The 18,221-nt window shown below is 41.3% G+C and overlaps 2 protein-coding genes across 2 annotated transcripts; one reads left to right on the plus strand and one right to left on the minus strand.

The window, feature by feature from the left end:
* Nucleotides 1–192: 192 nt before the first annotated feature.
* On the minus strand, nt 193–2,904 carry LOC113674897 (aminoacyl tRNA synthase complex-interacting multifunctional protein 2). The gene is made up of 4 exons (XM_027191397.2): nt 2,770–2,904; nt 2,506–2,652; nt 1,733–1,973; nt 193–1,029 (listed from the first exon to the last, which is right to left on the minus strand). Exons 1-4 carry the CDS (start codon nt 2,893–2,895, stop codon nt 671–673), a joined length of 873 nt encoding a protein of 290 aa, XP_027047198.2. The 5' UTR covers nt 2,896–2,904; the 3' UTR covers nt 193–670.
* Nucleotides 2,905–3,150: 246 nt separating this feature from the next.
* Nucleotides 3,151–17,933, plus strand: LOC113674908 (uncharacterized). Its single transcript, XM_027191408.2, has 13 exons — nt 3,151–4,353; nt 5,317–5,489; nt 5,842–5,985; nt 6,586–7,911; nt 8,444–12,952; nt 13,127–13,368; nt 13,849–14,395; nt 14,693–14,894; nt 15,398–15,787; nt 15,922–16,098; nt 16,404–16,593; nt 16,823–16,907; nt 17,211–17,933. Exons 1-13 carry the CDS (start codon nt 3,299–3,301, stop codon nt 17,399–17,401), a joined length of 9,231 nt encoding a protein of 3,076 aa, XP_027047209.2. The 5' UTR covers nt 3,151–3,298; the 3' UTR covers nt 17,402–17,933.
* Nucleotides 17,934–18,221: the final 288 nt, after the last annotated feature.

An 18,221-nucleotide genomic window follows, 5' to 3' on the forward strand; every position in this document is an offset into this window, starting at 1 on the left:
TTACACCACCTTGAGGCAAGATCCCTGTTTAGTGAATGCTTTGTGCTTTTAACCCCTTAAGTTCCAGACCTAATTTCACCCAAACACCCAGCAATATGCAGACACCAGTTTAAGTCCCAGATTTTCTCTCTCATATTTACCATAAAACAAACCTGTGCTGGTTGTCAAATAGTGAGCACACAGACAGCAAAATTGAGCACATATCTGTTCTAATCTGACCACAAAATTCAAAATGTGAGTTTCACTTTTACATGATTACAGTTTGGGCTGATATTTTTTTTTACTTTTTAAGTGTTTATTTAACTTTAACAGTGTTTATTTGGTTTATTCTATATCCAAAATGTTTTTTTTCCTGATTTCTCACTCTGATCCCTTTGGATTGAACAATCAACAACTGAACAGCAACATTACACATTATGCTTAACCTACAATAGGCTGGCACTAGCAAGAGTCCTGTGGTTGTATTTGCCTTTGATGGCAAAAAGACATAACAAGTTGAAGCCAAATTCCTAAGGTGAAATTCTATCAAAACTTCCACTGTGGAAGTTTCGGTTCAATGTGCTTAGTTTGTAATTTCATACAGAGCCAAACACACTTTAGAAGTTTAAGGTACAGTTACATTGTAAGCTGTGTACACTGATAATTGTTAATAGATAATGAACTGGTTCAATTACTTTGTCAAAAGTCCAGGAATCCTCATCATCCATTTCCTCACATCATCATGTACATGATCTGCACCATTCTGCTTAACAATGCTACAGGCAAGTACAATATCAGCCAAGGTCATTTTCCCGCCAAGAATCCACTGTTTTGCAAGCTTTAATTCAGGACTTTTTAAGGCAGCAGTTTGCTCTTTGCTACTTGCTAGTGATTTGTCAATCCAGTTGTCCACACATGCAGACTCTTCAGGTGTTAAATTACCATACAAGTCAGGGAGAAATGTGCGGCAGAGGAAGCGAGCAATTGTTATTTCACCAGTCAACGGATTGTGGCCAGATGGAGACACTACTAGAGAAGGAAGATCTCCCACTGAAAGGAACAAAAGATAAAGAATCTTAGTACGTTGCATTGATACTTAATACGTTACAGTGTTCACTGGATGAACTTTAAATAACATTTGATCTCATTAACAAGCAAAGACTTAGCCTAGTACTATAACTGTCACAATACTACAATTTAATCTCATAAACTAGCAAAGACTTAGCCTAGTACTATAACTGTCACAATACTGCTATTGACAATCCATTTAACAAATTGATGTGGACTCACGAGGTGTAGCCGAGTAGGTTGGCAACAAATTTTGACCATTGTGATGACAAATATCTATGTTGATATGAGTACAGACCATGCTTGACCACTGTTGATTTGTTTCTTACCACAGTACCATGTAAAATATAAAGATTCTTTCAGTACATGACCAAGATTGTGATGGGAGCAGCATTGTCTGTACTCTTCTCAACAATAGCAAATTGGCCAATCAGACTGCGACATTACTGCCAACTGTGGTAAAAACTGACTTGGAATCTTGACAGAAAGATTAAACTTTTCTCATTGAACTTTTACAATGAGAAGGAACACTTGAAACATGTTAATAGTATCAGAAAAAATCAACACACTTTAGCCTTGCTCCAAAATAACACATAGCTAAAGATTTTTGTCTTTGGCACAATTTTGCTTAGTAAAAAAGGTTGGTCAATTGAGAGGTTGCATGAAAGGTAACTTAAATATTTACCTTCTTTCCAAACAATAGTTAAAATGATTGGGGCACGCCCAACTCCTTTACTACATTTGGAGAAGTTCTGAAACTGCATTCTGACAGCATCAGGAATAGGTTGTTTCACTGACGAGTGGCTGAACATGGCTGTTGTATGGGCAAGCCCTCTCTGCTTCATAATATGTTGTAGGGTGCTGATAATAAGTGGAGGGTCACTCGGTGAAGCAGACATCACAAAGTCACATGTTGTTGGAGAAACCTGTGTGGTAATCAACAGTGATTAATGCTTTGTCAATCAATCAATCAATTACTCATATGTAAGTCCTTTTGTGGTCAATCAGTCAGTCTTCTGGGTTGGTCCATCAATTTATGATCAGTTAGCAAGTCAGAGGTCGGTCTGTCAATCAGTCAGGCAGTCATTCAGGCTGGTAACAGAGTGTTATCAAAATGAGAAAAGTAACCTGTAAAAAGGAAACATTAACTGCTTTTTCACTGACAAAAAACCTTTGTTTACTGGTTTTCAAAAAAGCCCTTTTTACATTTTTGTGCAATTCTTATTCCTGACCTCTCTCGGCCTTTGGAAAAAATAGTGTTATTACCAGCACATTTAACTTTTATTTTTCGAACCCAACGGTTAGAAAAAAATTAAGAAGCATCCCTGCTAGAGGTGCGGTAGCCCGAATCTTTCACTGGCCTCATAATGGCTGCAGATCGACATCTAGTAATCTCCTGTAAGGATTTTTATTATTTAGCCTAAAAATGTAGTAATCATTGAAGTGCACTCTGCTTACTTTCCCTTTTGGACGCGGAAGAGAAACTCCCAGTAGCTTGGCAACTTCTTGAACGGAAGTTTTCAGGCCATTCAGTTCACGAAGAATATCCTCTTGTTTTCTTTCGAGACTCTGAAGACTCGATGACGGCAGCTGTGCCTTGCGGTCCTAGAATTAAAAATTAGATGAGTGATCGCTGCGTAGGCGAAAAAAAGCTCACAAGCTCGAACACGTGATGCAATAAATTGTTTTATACACTGAACACCATTCAGTTTCACGATCTACCTCAAGTTTTGAACTCGTCGGATAGTAGCTGGGCAGGCCATACATACAATTTGGAAGCGGTACAGCCGTATCTTCGTAATATGTCGGATGGTGATACATAGAGATTACGGAACCTGCAGCCGCCATTTTAGAAAGACGCCGTTTGCTGGTTGCAAGGCATTATGGGAAGGGCCTCGAGGACAACATCGATGGCAGCGTCCCATATTAAATTTATTATTTTCTCGAACTTTTAACTGGTTTAATCCGCAACATGTAATGATCACTTGATGCCGATTATCTTTCGAATTTAAACCAGAATTAAGTTATAATCCTTCACTGATACATTTCAAGAAATTTTTTAATCATGCATGATGCATTTTGGGTGGTCACGTGACCAACTAAGAGTTCTTTCCCCGCGAAGTAAAAATGTGGCTTGAGGAAAATGAAGTGACAAAACAGAGTGGAATATACCGGTGAATGCGAACAGGAGAGGGCTAAATGCACTTCATTTCAAGTGCTTTAGCTGGGATCTGTAGATTTAATCGAGAAAATGAAGAGAGGAAGGGGACGGCCACCTAAAAATAAGGTTCAAAGCTCAAATTCGCCAGATGTCTCGAGTGCAATCAACCAACATGGCGGACACCGCAGTCCGCGTGTCTCTTCTTCTATGGCCATTAAAACTCGGGGTTATAGCGGAACAACACCACGTAAATACTACGGGATGGAATCTTCCGATTCCGATAGCGACAATGAATCTATTTCTAGTCATGGATCTTCCATTTCAAACACTACCAGCTCTAAAACTCGTTATGTCGAGCCCTTGAAAGTGGTAACTCCTCTAATTTTACCGCCGTCATCTGACGATCTATTGCTCGAGCCAGAGTGTATTTTGCAAGCGTTAGGGATTTACGAGGTTTTAAGACATTTTAGTCGCATAGTACGACTTTCCCCCTTTAGATTTGAAGACTTTTGCGGGGCAATCCAAACTCCGGAACAATCTTCGTTACTTGCACAAATTCACATCGCTCTACTACGCTTTTTGTTGTCTGAGGATGATGCGAGTGGCTTGACATTCGTTGCTACCGACGAAAAAGACAGCTTCAACATTCTCTCCTACTACTTAGGTGACTTTACTTGGCCTGAACTTATTAGAAGCTACATTTCGTCAGATAAGACCGAATTTGGAGACACAGTTACGGCTGTTAGTGGACATGATGAAGATCCGTTCCCTTTTACAACAGTCGAGAACAGATTGAAGGTTCTCCAGCGACTTTGTGATCAATTCTTGGCCTCTAATTCAGTCAGATACGACATAATGAATGAAGGAATAGTCGAATCAGAGGATCATTGTCGCAATTGCTGCAAAATGGGCGATTTACTGTGCTGTGAAAGTTGTCCTGCAGTTTACCATCTTCACTGCCTGAAGCCGCCGTTAGAAGTGGTTCCCGAAGGCGATTGGCTGTGTCCCGTATGCGAGGCTCACCAAATCAAAGGTGTCACGGACTGTTTACCTGATTGGAACAGAGAAGGTTGGCTAAGAAACGCCCCTTTAGGGGTAGACAGGGAAGGAAGAAAGTACTGGTTCTTAGCCAGACGTTTGTTTGTGTAAGTATTTACTTCCAACATGGTTGACATGGTATATTTTCATCAGAACGATTGCAGTGGTCTTTACCTTTCGTTGACCATCTTTGAATGGCTAACTACTGACTTCCTTCACATTTGTACTTTTTTGATAGCTGTTTTTGGCATGATGAAGTATGGTTGAACTTAATGCATTTGTTCTTTGTTCTATTTTTGCAAGCTTTTTTTTTTTTTAATTAAAATCAATTTTATTATTTAGGGCCACAGCCATCACATCGCTTAAGGGGATCAAATAATAAGCTGGATATAAATTATCTAGATTAATTTTTTCTATTTTCCTGCACCACTCTGATTGCAAATAAGCTTACATGCCAAAGTGTAGGATTTGAGTAGGCTTATTAAAGTGGGTCAGGGAGGGGAATGGGGCTGTCTCACAGGTTTGGAATTAGATGGTGTGAATTAAATGTCCTTGTGGTTCACTCTTATCTATTCTCAATCACCCTGTTACGGAAAAGCTTCTAAATTTAACAGGATGTAAAAGGCAGCACCCTGACTTTTTTTGGTTTATCTCAATTTTTTATGTAAATGCAATTAAGGATTTTTTAGTAAGGTAAAAACCCTTGAATTGTTGTGAATCTTTGCCTTCCACCTCGCAGATGAAATAATGGTTGCATGGTTGTGAAATATGTTACAGTCCACAATTAATTAAATTGAGGTTAATTACTGAAGATACTCTGTCACTAGTCTGCCATCCTCTTCTATTGACTACTTCTTCCTATGGAGAAGGTTGTGTGGAATATACCTATTCTAATGTGGCCACTATTTAAAACTAAACCCTTATATCATTATGCATATTACTTTTCTTTTATTCTTGAGACCTTAATGTGTGATTTAGTGAGTCAGGTGTCATATTCAACAGAGGAATTAGATGCTAGTCACTCTTAGCAGTCAAGGGGATCAAAACATTTTTCATAATTTTCTTAATAGGGAAGGTTGTGACGAGACACTGTACTACAGCTGCAAAGCTCACCTGGATGAACTGTTGAGCTCTCTGGAAGAGGATGAAAAGGAGAAAAGGCTAATTTCTGTTCTTAGAATCAAGTACAAAACCATGGTGAAACACATGGAAATGACAGAAGCTCTTACAGAGGCTTCAAGAGGTAGAGTTATGAAAAATATAAAAGGAACATTGTGGGAGGAAAACCCATGACAGAGAGAAAGAACATTGTGCAGAGCTCTTGGCTTCCTTTAAAAGAGCGCTCAGTTGTTATCACCTCATGCTGGTTCTTGTGATTTAAATTGTTGAAATTGACTCCATTTTTCAAAATTTCAAACATATTGAGAAGGCAAGGTCTGGTGAAAACAGAAAAGACAGGAAAGGCAAAATTAGTCTTGATATGTGGCCACCTTCTGATTGGTTTCTTAAATCAGATTACTGTTTGCTTGGTTCCTTTTTAAAATAAGCATGCTGTATTGTTTGCTCTAGGATATTAATGATAGCTTAATTTGTAGGAAATCTTCCCTCTGGTCTCACCAAAACAAGACCAAAACAGATTAAAATGAAAGAAGTAGAAAAGACAACTTCATCTGTAAAAGAGGAAAAAGACCAGGAAAAAGATGGAGAGTTGGAAGTCTCAGAGGAAAAACTTGCTGCTGGTATAAAAATTTCTGTTTTTTTTCTCCTTCTCTTTGTGTATTGGTATGTGTGGTGGGATTAAGTTCACCATCAGTTAACACAAATAAAGTGTCAAGCATGGCTGCCTCATTGTAGTTAGTGATGAAAGTCATCATTTTCATTTTCTCTGGAAAGATGAGGTACTGTCAGTATTATTTTTCACAGAGAAAGTGTTGGTCAAGGGGTGATTGTGGAAAGGAATCCTTTGTGATTGTATCATAAAAATTAAATGAACTATGCATACTTTTATCTTAGACTGAAGGCATTTGGTTGTATTTAAGAACAAAAACAATAGCAAATTTAGTATGAGTAACCAGAAAAGGTTTGAGTTCATTATGAGCATAGAGGGATCCATCATAATGAAATTTTATTGGTTGCACTACATTTTGGTCTCCTAAAATAAGCTGTGGAGGGAAGAGAATTCACAAGTGCCAAGTTCTGTATTTATCTTTACATGCAAACATAACAGTGCAAGGGTATTTAATACATCCTTTGATACTTCCCTTCCCTAGTAAACTCATTTGATGGCAATTTATGTATCCTCAATTTAACTTGAATTAATTCACATTTATTGGTTGTAGCGGAATCACAACAACACACTGCAGATCCAGTGGTGGACAGTGGGGTACCTTCATCATCAAAGCCTCTTCCAGCATCAGCTATCCTCACATTCATCCCAGACAATGAAGTGAAAAAGATTGTCACTATGCCTCAGGTTGAAAATAACAATAGTCTTGATGTGGATAAACAGATGGTGCTAAGGGAGAGAAGGACAACAGGCCAAGAAAGTCCTTTCACTCGGAAAAGGCCTACATTGTCTTCCTTTGAAACAGAAGGAGAAGCTAAAAGTATTGTACCTACAGGTGCTTGTCCGGAGGAATCCATGCCTGCTTCAAGTTCAGATGATATTGATACTGATTTAGTGGAGGAAAAGGAACTTGTCAAACAATCTTCAATTATGATGTCAATTGGTGAAGAAAAGGGTAGTTTGAAGGTGTCAGCTTCTGGTGAGTCCCTGAAAGAAACAAAAGAGCCAATTGCTCCTGAAAGCACTGTGAAGAAGGAAGAAAATAAGTCGTCTGGCTTATCTGAAAATAGCATGTTGTCAGAAAGGACTTCTGGTGATAAAATGGAAGAAGAGAAATGTCTGTTAAAGAACCCAATTTCTGAATCGGATGTCAAACCTAAGTTCAGCAAGAGCCAGAAAGAGATAATTTCACAAACTAAAACTGTTGGAAAGAGTGAGACTTCTTCATCCTCTGCAGCAAATGACAGCAAGACTCTGTCTGTTAGTCGTAAATCAGTTGAGAAGGGCACAAAGCCTGCTACAGTATCCTCTGTTACTCACCCAACAAAGTCAAGTACTGCAGATGATGCAGTCACTGCTGTTCAACAAACTAAGCCAGAACCAGTATTTAGGCTTGGCTCAGAAGCAAATTACTCCTCCTATGTCAATCAGTTTACAAGTAATCCCCTAGCTCTAACCAAACAACAGCAGTTGGAGCAGAGAGATAAAAAGCGAAGCGTCACAAACAAATTTAGCCTTGTTGACTATAAGTGGCATGGGGATGTTAGTGGAAGTAAAGATGTCATTTTAAACACTTTGCGGTTTTCCATAGTTGGGCTTGAAAATTCCATAGCTTCAACCTTCATGCACCCTTCTTGGCCAGTGCAGCGTTCCACCTGGGTAAGAGCAGTCCATTTGTCAAAGACACCTAAAGAATTTGCCGCAGCTTTATCTTTTCTGGAGAGCTCAATACGACCAATCTGTTATCTTCCTGTGTGGAATGATGCAGTTGGCCATGTGGAGCTGCATCGCATGGTATCTGAAGCCAAGCAGGCTGGAACAAAAAAGAAAGATCATAAGGAAGAAGAAGAAGAGCCTGAGCTAGAACATAAAGGATTCGGTGAGTGCATGTTATTCTGCTTTTTCGTTTTGTTGGTTTGAGATGATAGTGTTGTAACTTAATGTTATACACCACTTGTGAGAGATCCTTGATACCTAGTTGTCAAGAGAAAGAAGGATCAAGAATTGAGTTTTGGGTTCATGAGACAATGAAAAAAGTTAATCAGACTTCTTAACCAACAATTTCAAGAAAAGGACGGATTTTTTTTAGTTTTAAAAAATCGAGTAACAGGGGACTGTCAACTCACCCCTTTGAATAATACTGTAATAAGTTTCAATGGGATTTATCTAAAATAGAACTTTGTTGCATCTGATTCTGAGTAAGCAGTCTTGATCACCATGTTGTTAGTAATTTTTTATTGCTCCATTTAGACCTCACTCTGTGTAGTCTCTCATTTGATAACCATTTGTAACCATTTGTAACCATTTGTCACCCTCAGGACTTAATAGGGAATTTACTTGTTGGCATTTAACTAGCAACTGAAGGACGATGCTCTTTTGATAATTTCTCGATTCATTTCTTTTTCAATCAGTGAATTACACATGGGTGCCACACCACCAAATTTGGAAACAAAAGGGTGAGGAGTACAGACTGTTTGGAGGAGGAGGCTGGGTGTGGACAAGTGGTTTACAGCTGCGGAAAAGGAAACGTCCAAATAATGAAAAGGACAGCTTTGTTAGCAAAAAACGAAGACTTTTGGACACTACAAATAAAATTGTAGCATTTAAAGAAGCCAAAAGGAAGGAAGCATTAAAAAAGGAAGCGGACAGGGTTGTTAGGGTCGCTGCACGAACATCCTCTTCACAAGCTGAGCCTGTTTCAGTAGAGAAAACTACGAGAGCCCCTCAAATAGTCACGACTAGTACAACAACCCTTGTTGCGGTACCAGCAGCACAAATGCAAACTGCAGTTTCCACGTCATGTGCTACTTTATTAAAATCAACAGCACCTCAGACAGCTCAGTCTACTACAATCACCACCGCGACAAAGCCAGCACAAAATCTTGTTTCCGTTCAACGTGGAGCTTCTCTAACCTCTTCAACTCAAGGACCAATAACAGCTCTTCGAATGGTCCAACCTGTTACTACTGTTGCTTGTACAACGCCAGCAAAAACTCCTGTCACACTTCAAAATGACGCCATGTCAACGTCTTCAACATCAGTTCAATCAGCCGGTCCTCAAAAGGGCCAAGCTACAACAACAACTACTGTTACACCAGTCACGGCTGAAAGTGGCGTCACATCAACATGCGCAACTTTAGCACAGCCATCTGAGCAAAATGTCTCGAAACAGACGTTGGCATCCTCTTTTCCTTCTCTCAATACTTCTAGTACTTCAATGCTCAAGGCTGCCGTGTCATCTAAAATGTCTCCTAATCTTTCTAAAGTTGTTTCACAGACTGATAGCCATAAAATTTCTTCTCATCAACCATCCGTTAGCCTGTTATCAATACGTGAACCAGTCTCTTCTCCTACGTCATCTGAAGAAACTACGAGTTCATTGTCACAAGAAGCTTCCTCGTCTCTTCAAACTCCTTTCAGTAGTCTCACTCATCCATCGTCCACGCTGCCATCAGAAATGCCCTCTTCAGTTCTACAGACGAATGGGCAGATCCCCTCGAGTACAACCTCATCCACTCCACTGGTTGTCTCATGTAATTCTCTCGATCTTGCACAGTCTTTGTCAACCTCCTCGGCTCAAGGTTCTCAGACAATCAATTCCCCCAGTGAATGTCCAACTCTACCACAGCCATCAACCCCAACCAACCGTGTCTCCACTGAGGCAGCTGTTGAAGCGTCTCCGGTTCCACCTACTGCTATACTAAGGGATTCCTCCCCAAGTCTGGATTCTTCACCTTCGCCAAGTGCTTTAAACATAGCTGGGGACCATGATAATCATCATCAATCACTGGGAGACGATCGTAAACCTAATGCTTTAATGCCGGAGAAAATTACACATTCTCAAGACCATGTGACAAATTCTATGAAACAGGATAATGCTTTGTCTAATTTGGAGTCGCAAGGAATTACCCATGAATCGTCTAGCTCTGTTAAAGATTCAGACACATTCTCGAATAAAACTGGGCATGGAGTGTCTGATCAGGGTAGAACAGAAGATAAGTTATGTGCCTTTGAGAATAAACCAGTTGATACTACGCAAGGAACTGAAGTTTCATTAACAGATTCAGTAGATGTTCCACATGAACAGGAATCCATAGATATTGCAAGGGAGAACATGCGAAATGGGGCTGAAAATTTGGCGGGCCAAAAAGGTGTACCTCTGAAAACGATGGATCACCATTCCACGAAGGAAGTACAGATGGAAGATACTGTGGGACAAATGCAGTCTCTTGAGAATAGTGGGTCAGTCGAGGGTCAAGAAAAAACTTCGGTGAAGAGCAATTTGAGTTGCCATGAGGTTTCCTCAACTAATGATGATTTACTTGACTGTCAAAAGGGACATTCAGCGTCCTCAGAAGAATTTGTGTCAAAAAAGGAACAAATTAAGGACTTTAAAAAGGAGCTTCCAGCAATAGAGAAGACAGCCGGCGTTTGTTTTAGCAACAACGAGACTATTTGTGGTAGCGAGATGTTGCCGGTAAGTCAAACCTCTGATGTCCTTGCCAATGAGCTTCTGTCACAAGACAATGACGCAAAAGATTTCAAAGAAGGAGATGGATCATTAAATGTGACTGAAAAGAAAACAGATGATAAACTCGATCTAAAAACTGCCTTAGAAGGTAGTTTAGAAGATTCAGACGTAAATTTTAGTGACATTCCCGCGCATGAGGAGGTTGGCTTTGCGGCAAGCAATGATTTGATGGTTAACAAAGAGGACAATCTTTCACACTCTGATAGTAGTAAACCGTATACCACTTGTAAACTCCATGAAGAGTCCCTGTTGGATAATGATATAACAACAAGTGTCTCCGCATCAAGAGTTAAAATTGTTAAGGTTCCTTCTGAAACGTCTTGTTCAGAATTAACTCGAGCTATTGAGATGGAATCTACAATTCCGCTTGATCGCGCCAGAAAAAGCAAACAGACCTCGAGAGAAACTGAAGCGTCCGAAGGCAATATAAGTCAAACGGACCCTGAACAGAGTACAATGCGCAATGATCATTCAGCCAGTACTGGAAATGAGAGCAGTGATGTAATCGATACGAATGCAACGACTTGTCATGCAGCAACGGTTTCTCAAGGGACCGACGAGTCGCAGTCTTTGAAGAATGCAGACGAGAATTCCTCTATTAACTCTAAAACCTCATCCAATTCTACTGAGATTGGTAATGCTGATCCCGAAAAGAGCTGCATCTCTACAGAGGAACCGATGGACGTTGATGCGACCAACCCGTCGTCTAAACATATCTCTTGTAAAGCTTCATTATCTCAGTCAAGTACTTGCAATACTAAAGAGCAACCTATGGATGTTGATGTTACCACAGCGTCATCTTCAGAAACAGCACCTTTGACTAGTATTGCTTTATCAAAAAATACAGGCCCTGGATCTCAATCTGCATCGAGTATAGAAAAGTCAACCAACTCTTCTTCATCTACCAATCAAGAATCCTCAGTTCAGAATGATATTGGAGCAAAAACTAACATCGAGAGTCTTTCAGGCACTGTAACTACCGATATGTGTTCTACAGCAGCCTTACCTTCAGCGTCTCTGCCTTTGTCATCTGGATCAGCTAAAACAGAAACTACAGGGGAACAGCTCCCAGACAAAAGAACTCAAGTGAGTTGTCCCTTGCCTTCGACGACAACAAGTGTTTTACCAACAACGTCTCCACCTGTATCGAAATCACAACAACCTCAGGTTTTGGTAAGTGCTGTAACCCCCGCCAGTCATTGTCCATCTCCAGTGACTCCTGTAGCATCAACTCTACAACCAGCAGCTGTAGTAAGTGTTAAAACAACAACCTCATTGAGTACGCAACCTGCAGCATCAACTGAGTCATCTTCTACAGCCTCAGTAAGCCGGCGAGTAGTTCTTGGAGGTTCCCAAGGCATCGCAATGGGACAATCACCTGTGGTCCCATCGGCCCAGTCAGTGCCAGTCAAAGTAGTAGCTGCGTCACCCACGGTATTAACAACAACAGTTACCAGAGGTATTGCTCCACAGAAAACAGCCATTACTGTACGACCACAAGGGCAAGCGAGCCATTATATACCTATAGGACCAAAGCCAATACTCCCTTCTCCGAGGCCACCTGGTGTTGCCACTGGTGTCCAAGGATCCAGTGTGGTGAGAATCAGTACCCAGCCTGCAGCTGCCTCGAGGCAGCATACTAACCTGGCTCCTGTGAATAGCATAGCTGCGTTGGTAGCAAGTATTCCAACATCTGGTGCAACCATTGGACCAACACAGCTTATTAAGCTAGTCACCCCGGATGGTAAGACCTTGACCCTGCAGGGGTCGCAGCTGGCTGCTATTGCCCAGCAGGCAGCGTCCCCAATGGGGCTTGCTGTACCGAAGACGATAACAGTACAAGTTGCAACAACTGCCGTGCAGCAGAATTCACCCGCAACTGTCCAAAAGACGATCGGCGTCAAAACACCGGGCGCCAGCATCACTGTGCAGAGAACACAACCACAAGTTGCACTAGCAAAACCTCAAGTTGTCATCACTGCAAAGGCTCCCCCATCCAAATTGGTGAAAGAGGAAAAGTTCCCATCGTTGGAACCGCTCACCAAAGATCCTCGTGTACTTTTGAATCGAAGGTTAGCCAAGTGGCCGTTGCGGCACTCGGTAAAGAGCGTGTTCGCACTCCGAAAACACGAACGTCGAAAACTCGGTAGGAAAGCGGGGATGAAAGAGGTCAGTGGATTCTCCTACACGTCGCGGGGTGTTGTAAAACACTGGCCTGCGGGAATACCTCGTCCTTCCTTCAAGGTGGCATGGCGCTTCCGTACCCAGAGTTTAAAGACACTGGCTGGTGCAGGGCTCCAGCTCAGGATTCTGCAGTCCTGTTTGAAATGGGAAGAGATGAATATCAGGCCGCCTCGTGGGAATAGCAACACTGTGTACACAAGCTCGGGTGAGTGTTACTGACATTAAAAAAACGCTTTGGTTGTGTTCTAAGTTGATGGACTGGAAAAAGGTCAAAATCTTAGTAACGACTTTCTGGGGAACCTCAATAGTTAGTATTGGACCTGCCAGTTTACGTCTAACTGTGACCTCCATTACAAAGTACTTTTATTGCTTTCTTAAGGTACTACGACAACAGAGATTACAGACAGGAAATTCGTTTCCTTGGATGGTCTCTGCTGCAAGTATCTCGTGCGTAAAACCGTGCGTACTCTAACCAAACCTATGGCAGAACCACCTCGTCCGGCCCCCACCAAGAGCAAGAGAGGTCGAACGCTGAGGCCTAAGATTGTCCTACAGCCTGACGATGAGGACGAGGCCTCAGTTCCGTCTGGACCGCGAATCTTGGAAGCTTGGTACCCAGAGGTAAATAACTTAACCATGATGAAAGTGAAGATGAGTTAAATTTCGGTTGGGATTGAAGCGAAATACGATGTTTTTCATTGATGCGAGCGTATGAGGAAAACATCGTATTGCGTTCAAAAGGAATAAACCCATGAGCCGTGGCGAGTGAACGAAATCTACTGAACCGCTGTGGTTCCACCCCTTTTTGCAAAACGCTAGATTCGTTAGGCGAAAAGCACACTAGGCCATCAGTAGACTATCGCAGAAGTGACAGTGAATCGAAAACGAGTTTTGCTCGAACGATTTCTTTGAGTTTCTTTCCATGGAACCGAGGCGCTCATTCCACTTAATGAATTTTTGTATCAGTGGAAGTCAACAGTTGTCAGAATGTCTAGTCTTAAACTTTGTTCGTGGAACTTGATACTTTTTCTTTGGATCCTTTAATCCTGTGAACCACTCACGTGACGTATTTGCTTGTCTGGTTTGTTTTATGATAACAAGGCAAAGCTTGAACTTTGGGAGATACGTCAGTATCACGAGCGAATCGACCGTGAGAGAGCCTTGGAACGAGAGAAGAAGGAACAGGAGGAAGCCATCCGCAGGGCAGCGGAAATGCGCGCCGCCGCGCTTCAACGGAAACAACAAGAACAGCAGACGCGGCAGCAACAGCAGCATCTGCTGAAGATGAACAAGAAAAAAGTTCAGAATGCCATCAAGACTCAGCAACGAAAGGGGACTGGTAACAAACCCATTGTTGTTAATCAGCCTGTTACTTTAAAGCCTGCTGTGACTCCACCAGTACCCCTAGGAGCTTTGCGTCGAACTCTACCCGCCGTGCGCACCGCTGTTCCTAAGCCCTCAGGGATCCAATCCGCGGGGTTAAGACCGCAGATTGTACCACGACCCACGGTTGCCAATTCGACACAATCTGTGCAGTGGTTACAGCCCAAACCACAGGTTTCTCAGCGTGTTTCTACTTCTGTGATTCCAAATAACGCGTCACGTGCTGCTGGGACTCCTGTTCAAGGCGGATTAGCGAGTAACACAGGTGAATTAAAATGATTGAATCTACGTCACAATTGTAGACAGATGAAAAAATATCAAGACGAGTCGGAACGGACCAAAACGTGGATCTGAAGCGAACCTTAGCAGTTACAAGGACACTTTGTTCTCTTTGTTTGATTTTTCACTTGGTAAACACAAGGCTATGCTCGCCCAAATGTAAACGCATTTTTCGTTGTTGTAACCGACTGAGAAGTATAGGTGTTTTCTCATTTGATTAGTCTGATAATAATTCTTCATCGTCGTTAAGTTTCATCTTACATTGCAATAATTTGTCTTTCAGTTACTCGCCCTGCCCCTGCAGTGCCCTTGTCCACAGTTGCCGGAGTCCGGTCCAACCCTATGGCAACATCCAGGATGAAGCATTCCTCTAAAGATCAAGTCAAGCAGACAGTCAAGACAAAATCTCGCAAGGGGGGAGGGGCTATGCCCATGTTGCATCATAAAAAATATGTGACTTTAGAATCGAGACAAGACGTGAACAGGTAAGTATCTAAATTTAAATCAAACTGGGAGTTGAGGTTTTCATTTTCTTTCAAAAGAGTTACCCTCAGTTGTAGCGCTAAAACAAATCAAGGCTTAAGATTTCACGCGACAACTGACTGCAACATCCTCTCTTTTCGGCGATGCAGCAAAATTTTGCTGATTCTAGCAGTATCCAGAGAGATAGTCGTCTATGCGCTTTGAATTATCAACAATAACTCGCGCTGAGTTCTCTGTAACCCACAAGTCAGAGCCGGCATCACACCATCAAACAAAGGGTCACTGATGGGATCCTGTCGACGGCCTAAAATTTTTCTTTGCTTCACCCTAGCGACATGTGAAACAAACACCATTTTAACCTAGTCAATATTTTGTGTTTCGAATCACAATTCTCTTTTTATGGGAATAATTTCATTTAGAAGCATAACCTTTTTATGTCTGTATTCAGTGATAACTTGTACTTCCCTTTTTATCAGGTCCTACATTTTTTGTTGTTATTCTTTAGACTTGCCATTTGTCGAAAAGTTCTTGATGGCATTTTGGATAAGATTGATCGAAATGAAGATGCTGAACGGAAAAAAGAAGAGAAAAAACGCGCAAAGGAAGAAAACCAGGCACTTAGACTGGAACGACAGAAAGCAAACAAACTCAGTATTTTACTTCAGAAGCGAAAGGAGGCGCTTAAACGGGAATTGATGCGTAAAAGGGATCTCCTGGAGAGAGATCTGATAATAGAGCTTCAGCAGCAGCAGCAGACCATAAAGAACAAACGAAAGCAAGGGGCTACAGAGAGAAGGAACTCACAGAGTACACCAGAAGGGCCCAAGGCCAAGAAGAAGAAAATTGAAGAAGAACGACTCTTTTGCATTTGTAAAAAACCCTACGACCCATCCCAGTGAGCTTGTGCTTTTGTTTCTTTTTCGTTGTAGTAATTAATGTTTATTGGATATTGGTAGATAGATATCAGGTGGATAACATACTGTCACAGTTTTCGAAAAAGTTTACAGTCATTTATTTTTACTGCCTCAGATTTTACATCGGATGTGACATGTGTGCAAACTGGTTTCACGGAAGTTGTGTCCAGATCTCTCCAGACGTTGCACGAAGTATGGATGAGTGGACTTGTGCCGAGTGTGCCCAAGCTCGCCGTGGAGTGGAGGAGGAAGAACTCTATTGTTTGTGTCGCCAGCCATATGACGAGAAAAAGTAAGCATGTGTTATGTTGGTTCAGCCAATATTTTATTTAGATATGTAGATATAAAGGACAGTCACTTTAACAGGTTTTCCACGGAGCTGAGCCCAAGGCATCGTTTCTTGAGAGATGTTTCGTGCAAATGAAACCATCCCAAGGAAGAAGCTTTGAAATGAAAGTTTTATCTTATCTGCCGTTTTTTATCACAGTGGTCGCTTAGTTTTTATACAGAGCGGAGAAATACTTTTAGAGTCTAGACGTTTCTTCATAACCTTATAATTTACTAACCTCAAAGGTTATAATGATTTGTTTTTATCAGGTTCTACATCGGCTGTGATAAATGCCAGGACTGGTTTCACGGAGCATGTGTTGGAATCACACCTGTTGAAGCTGAAAATATCGAGTATTACACTTGCCCGCGGTGCACTCAGTCTCAGGCTCAAGCGAACAAGCAGCCGCTGACCGGCAAAGACTACGATTCACTTAAACGATTGCATAGATCGTTACAGGTTAGTTGAGAGGCAGAATTTTTTTTGTCGTTCTGTAAACTATGAAAAGGTGAAAATAATACTAAATAGGATCGTGGATGTTTAGGAATGGTGAACAGTAAGACTGATGCATTGGTATACATGTCAATTTGGGCTCAATGTTTTACGATGCAGAAATTTTGGCATATCTCCATAAACATTAAGTCAGAAGTTTTAATGCTGATGTTTTAACGCCCCATTCATGTCGCAGAGCCATAAAATGGCGTGGCCTTTCCTAGAGGGTGTCAATGCAGATGAGGTTCCCGAGTATTATGACGTCATCACTGATCCAATGGGTGAGTCGATTCATGTATGCCTTAGGAAATGGAAAAAAGTATACAAGATTTTGTGCCTTTTTAAGCGACATTCTTTATGTTTATGGTCAATTAATTGTAGCCTTATTGTTTGCAAGTGCTGTCCTTGTCCCAAGTGGTAAGGAGACTTTTCACGCGAGGCTTTGCTTTCGTCTTTCTTGCTTTCTTCGTTTTCTATGAGGTCGGTAGAATTTACGGAGATGACTTCTATTACTGCTGTTACCAACGCTTTTTCTTTAAATCAAATGATATTTATTTCACAGTATTTCCTCTTTTTCTTGCTAGACTTGTCCAAAGTCGAGGAACGTCTGAATTCCAAGTCTTACTCGTGCCTGGAATCGTTCGTCGGTGATGTAACCAAGATTTTTGACAACTGCCGCTACTTCAACCAGAGAGATTCACCGTACTACCGCTGTGCTGAAGTATTGGAAAGCTTTTTTGTGCAAAAACTACGGGCGTTGAAAACCAGAAAATAGACTGGTCAGCGAATGCTTCTATCTAATGTTAACAGAGGTGGCTAAGAAAACTTATCCTCCTGACTGACAATCGGAACAAAAGTTAGCTACACACTTCGTCCTCTTGGACAGTCGTAGTGTATAAACTGTGACGTCTTCGACAAAAACAGAAAAAAAAGGCGATGTTCTTAAAAAAAAAAGATGATGATAAATTAGCTGAACTTGCCTTCGATCACAGTTTGACGAAGCCATGTATCTGATTGGTTATTGTGCAAGCCAATCATATAAGCAAACGCTCACATTCCTTCTTGAGATCAACTATGGGTTGTAAGTTATTTAAGGGAAGTTAAGGGGAGATAGAATCTTCCCCAAAGACTCATCTTGGCGAAAAACTGTTATTATGGAAGGAAAAATAGATTAGCCTGTTAACTATTGCCGTGCCGTGAAGGAAACTAAAGCGTCCGTAATTGCCGATGTCGTAATATTTTTGGTTTATTGTCAAGGAGGAAATCGTGTAGACCAACCATCATGTATTAAACAATTTGTAATCAAATTCGACTGGTTTCTTGGTACAACAGCCCTGAACTACATATTTCTTTGCGTTGTATGAAAGAGCCATAACCGAAACACTCAAATAGCCTGTTATTTTTGACCCCGTTCCTATCAAATTTGGTGTGCGGTTTTCCTTATTTAAAGCTTGTTCAGTGCTTCTTTTCTTCCCTTGCAGTGGTTTATGGTCGTGCTGTTCTTTTTATTTAGCGCACTGAATAAAATGAAGGCTCTTCTGCCCAGTTACGACTATCAAGAGAATGTAAGATTGTTACCCGATTAATGAGAAAAT

The sequence above is a fragment of the Pocillopora damicornis genome, chromosome 10 (genome assembly GCF_964200805.1).
Source record: "Pocillopora damicornis chromosome 10, jaPocDami1.2, whole genome shotgun sequence".
NCBI classification, from domain to species: domain Eukaryota; kingdom Metazoa; phylum Cnidaria; class Anthozoa; order Scleractinia; family Pocilloporidae; genus Pocillopora; species Pocillopora damicornis.

Bases quoted from the DNA above. Each gene is read 5' to 3' on its own strand.
- LOC113674897 (XM_027191397.2), bottom strand. From the start codon at position 2,895: ATGGCGGCTGCAGGTTCCGTAATCTCTATGTATCACCATCCGACATAT. The intron at 2,653-2,769 runs GTAGATCGTGAA...TTTTAATTCTAG, and splicing joins CGACGAGTTCAAAACTTGAG to GACCGCAAGGCACAGCTGCC. The intron at 1,974-2,505 runs GTAAGCAGAGTG...ATTACCACACAG, and splicing joins TTCCGCGTCCAAAAGGGAAA to GTTTCTCCAACAACATGTGA.
- LOC113674908 (XM_027191408.2), top strand. From the start codon at position 3,299: ATGAAGAGAGGAAGGGGACGGCCACCTAAAAATAAGGTTCAAAGCTCA. The intron at 7,912-8,443 runs GTGAGTGCATGT...TTTTTCAATCAG, and splicing joins GCTAGAACATAAAGGATTCG to TGAATTACACATGGGTGCCA. The intron at 16,594-16,822 runs GTTAGTTGAGAG...TTCATGTCGCAG, and splicing joins GATTGCATAGATCGTTACAG to AGCCATAAAATGGCGTGGCC.